General features: G+C 50.1%; 1 protein-coding gene across 2 annotated transcripts in view; it reads right to left on the bottom strand.

The window, feature by feature from the left end:
* The window catches only part of nrg3b (neuregulin 3b), a gene marked incomplete at its 5' end in the record, with an annotated part of 215,288 nt that extends 212,246 nt beyond the window's left edge, over positions 1–3,042 (bottom strand). For both annotated transcript variants that reach the window (XM_032502026.1, XM_032502027.1), the window contains 1 exon segment: positions 828–3,042. In XM_032502026.1, the coding sequence (XP_032357917.1) occupies positions 828–1,671 (844 nt within the window).
* Between the last annotated feature and the right edge of the window lie 3 nt (positions 3,043–3,045).

Here is a 3,045-nt window from a genome sequence, read left to right as displayed (position 1 = left end):
CTTCTACTTTGTAGTTTTTCAAAGTATTTCTTCTCTTTTTCTCCATTTCCTACCCCATCTATATCCACTTGTCCTTTGCAACCTTATTCTCATCCTTACACATCTACTATCCCTTCTCAGGCTTTTTCTTTCTCTCTCTTTCTCTCTCTCAGTGTATCCCTGCAGAGTGAAAGCAGTACCTGCGACACTCTGCATCCAGTATCCTCTCTTCTAAATGAGATGTGTGGCCTTGCTATATCTGATTCCTTTAGACAGGGGGTTAGAGCTAACCTTTCTCCCACTTCGACACCTCACCAGGTCCTGTTGTTTGTTTTCATAACACAAATGTGCTGTCCTTGGTCACAGCACATCACAAAGCTTTAAGAACCCAACTCTGCAGACAAAACAAAATAAATTCTACTAGATGGAGCCTTGCCTTTAATGGCACTTAAACCACGAGTGTGAAAAAAAACTCCTTCGGAGGTAAGATTCATATCGGATTACAGAAATGCACAAGTGAAAGATAAAGACGAGAGGGGTGAAAATACTGAGAATATCCCCTGTTATCTGTCTGTGCTAATGAATATGATTAATGTTAAGCTGCTGAAATATCCACTTCCCATGTGGATAAAAAGGGAAATAATTTATATTCTCAGACCATGAGTCATATCAAAGCATATCAGATACCAAGGCATACAGTTATATGTGATAACTGGCAGCTATGACATTATTACTACTTTAAAGACCCGGAAAAGAGCTCTTGTGAAACACTCATCTCAAGTTCCACACATAACCTTACACAGCAGCACTCCCTCACACATCTCCATGAACTCATGAAGTGAACTTACGTGTTCGGAAGCGGTGGTGTGGGCGTGTGGCAGGGCCCTTGCCTGGGCGCCCGTGATTCCAGCGTGACGTGGGCTTGACCGGGGTGGCCGGCTGCAAGGTGGCCGGCTGCGCCTTGGCGGTGGTCTTCTCAGTAGCTGTAGTTGTGGTGGATGCTGTAGTGGTGACGGTGGCCGAGGTCTGCCCTGGCTTTGAGTTGGCGGCTCCATTACGTCCATTACCAGTGCTGCTTCCTTTTCTGACAGTGCTGCGAGGGGTGACCTCCTTACCACTGGGTGGTGGGGTGAGTCGGGTGGCGCGGGTGGTGGATGTTGTAACCACAGTCCCACTAATGCGGGTGCCAACACGGTTGTGAAGGTGTGGGGCGCGGTTGCCATCTCCATTGGCAGTGCTGCCATTGGCTGAGTGGTTTGCCGGTGGCCCTGATCGAGTTCTTGGCGCTGGGGCCGTACCATCCGCAGCTAGCGGCGTGGTAGTCGACACCATAGCTGTGGTGGAGGCAGCTGAAGTAGTGGTGGCTATGGAAATGTCGGGCCCCTTGGGCATGGCACTGGGTTTGGAGAGAAATATAGGGTCCTGTCCAATGCTACCTTTGGGATCCACCAGATCAGTAGGGACATAGTCTTGGACAGATCCCACAACAATCCATTTCAGCAGCATGAGACTGAGTCCCAGTCCAACAAAACCCATTACCAGGGGCACGGCACAAAGCCAGGTCTGCTGGCGAGGCCACACAGCACATGGGCCACAGCGGAGAGGGCCTTGGGCTCTGGGAGATGCCTGTTCAGCACCTGGCTCCTCCAGCGTCATGGCTGCTAGACTGCTTGCACCAGAACGCTCACTCATCCTGCTGGAGCTTTTCGTCTCTGTTCAGGAGGTCAAACAGGCGGCCAAATGATACGAGGGCATATACGTACGAGGAAGGGGAGGTGGTGCAGAAGAAATACTGGGCATCTTAAGTATGTCCCCACACAATACCTAGCCTATACTGTATATCTACATGCACAAACATAAAACATTAACTAATGCACAAGCACCCACAAGCATGAGCAGACACAATCACTCACAGTCACGTACTAGGCTACTAATTAAAAGCTGGCACAGTACTCAAATGCATACACAAGCAATATAACCTACACTCCCTCTGGCGGACAACAAACCAAAATCACACACACACACACACACACACTCTCACACACACACACAAATATGCACCAGAATATACACACTTCCACACACCAGCACACAGGTTATGGACAGGTGAGAGAGCGAAGCGAGGGGACGCCTCACTGTAGTTAAGCGCTAACGAAGCGATGATAAATCCCAGGATGCTTCACTCCCTTGTTAAAAAAAGCCGACGTAAAAAGAACGGAAAGGGATATCGATCCGCTTCAGACTGGAGCTGTAAATCCATGTGCATGTGTGCGTGCGTAGATCAACAACCCAGGCTACGGCAGCACCGTTCTCCACTCTCAATTGGTTGATTATCGGCCGCATTAGGGTCTTTAAAATACAAACCAATTATTGGTTATTTATTTCTGTATTCTCTTAGGTTTCATTTCAGTTTTTTTACCTTTTCGACATACGTTAGAGAGCTTCCGTTTACTATTGCAGGAGTCTTTGTCGGCTACTTCAAGTTTGCCTCGAATTGCCCTTAGTTCGCCGTGTCCGGCCACCCGCTCGGTCGCTCCAGCTGTCGGTAATCCAGTGGCGAGGGAGCCGGTAAAAGACACCGAAACTGAAACGAGGCAGGGCAGAAGGGATCTGATGTGATCTGCCAATGAGACTGGGTGCTGGTGGTGTCCGGGGTAACGGGCTAAATCCAACTGATCCGGGTCCAATCCCTACGCCGGCCACACCGCTCTGATTGTCCCAGAGTGACAGCCGTGTGCTTCCAGAGCTGTCTGTCTGCGATGATAGATCCCGAATTGGTGGAGAAGAAAAAAATAAGCCTTTAAGATTCGTTTACCTTCGCTGCATTCCCACAGTGGTGCAAGCAGCAGAAAGGGAGATGGAGAGAAGAGAGAGGATGGAGGGAGGGAGGGAGAGGGCTGCTGCTCTGAAAAAATGATGCGGCGGCTGTATTGGAGGCTGCAGACTGGGGAGAGACGGAGAGGATGGAGGGAGGTAGGCGGGGTGTGGGAGGGGGGGGTTGCTCAATCCGTGGTGAGTGATGTGGGTTTCACGGCTCCCATCCCATCCGGTGCTCTGCTCCGGCTC

This window comes from Etheostoma spectabile, chromosome 21 (assembly GCF_008692095.1).
Source record: "Etheostoma spectabile isolate EspeVRDwgs_2016 chromosome 21, UIUC_Espe_1.0, whole genome shotgun sequence".
Lineage (NCBI taxonomy): Eukaryota > Metazoa > Chordata > Actinopteri > Perciformes > Percidae > Etheostoma > Etheostoma spectabile.
Note: the sequence above shows the minus strand (reverse complement) of the source record. Positions and strands in the feature narration are given on the sequence as shown.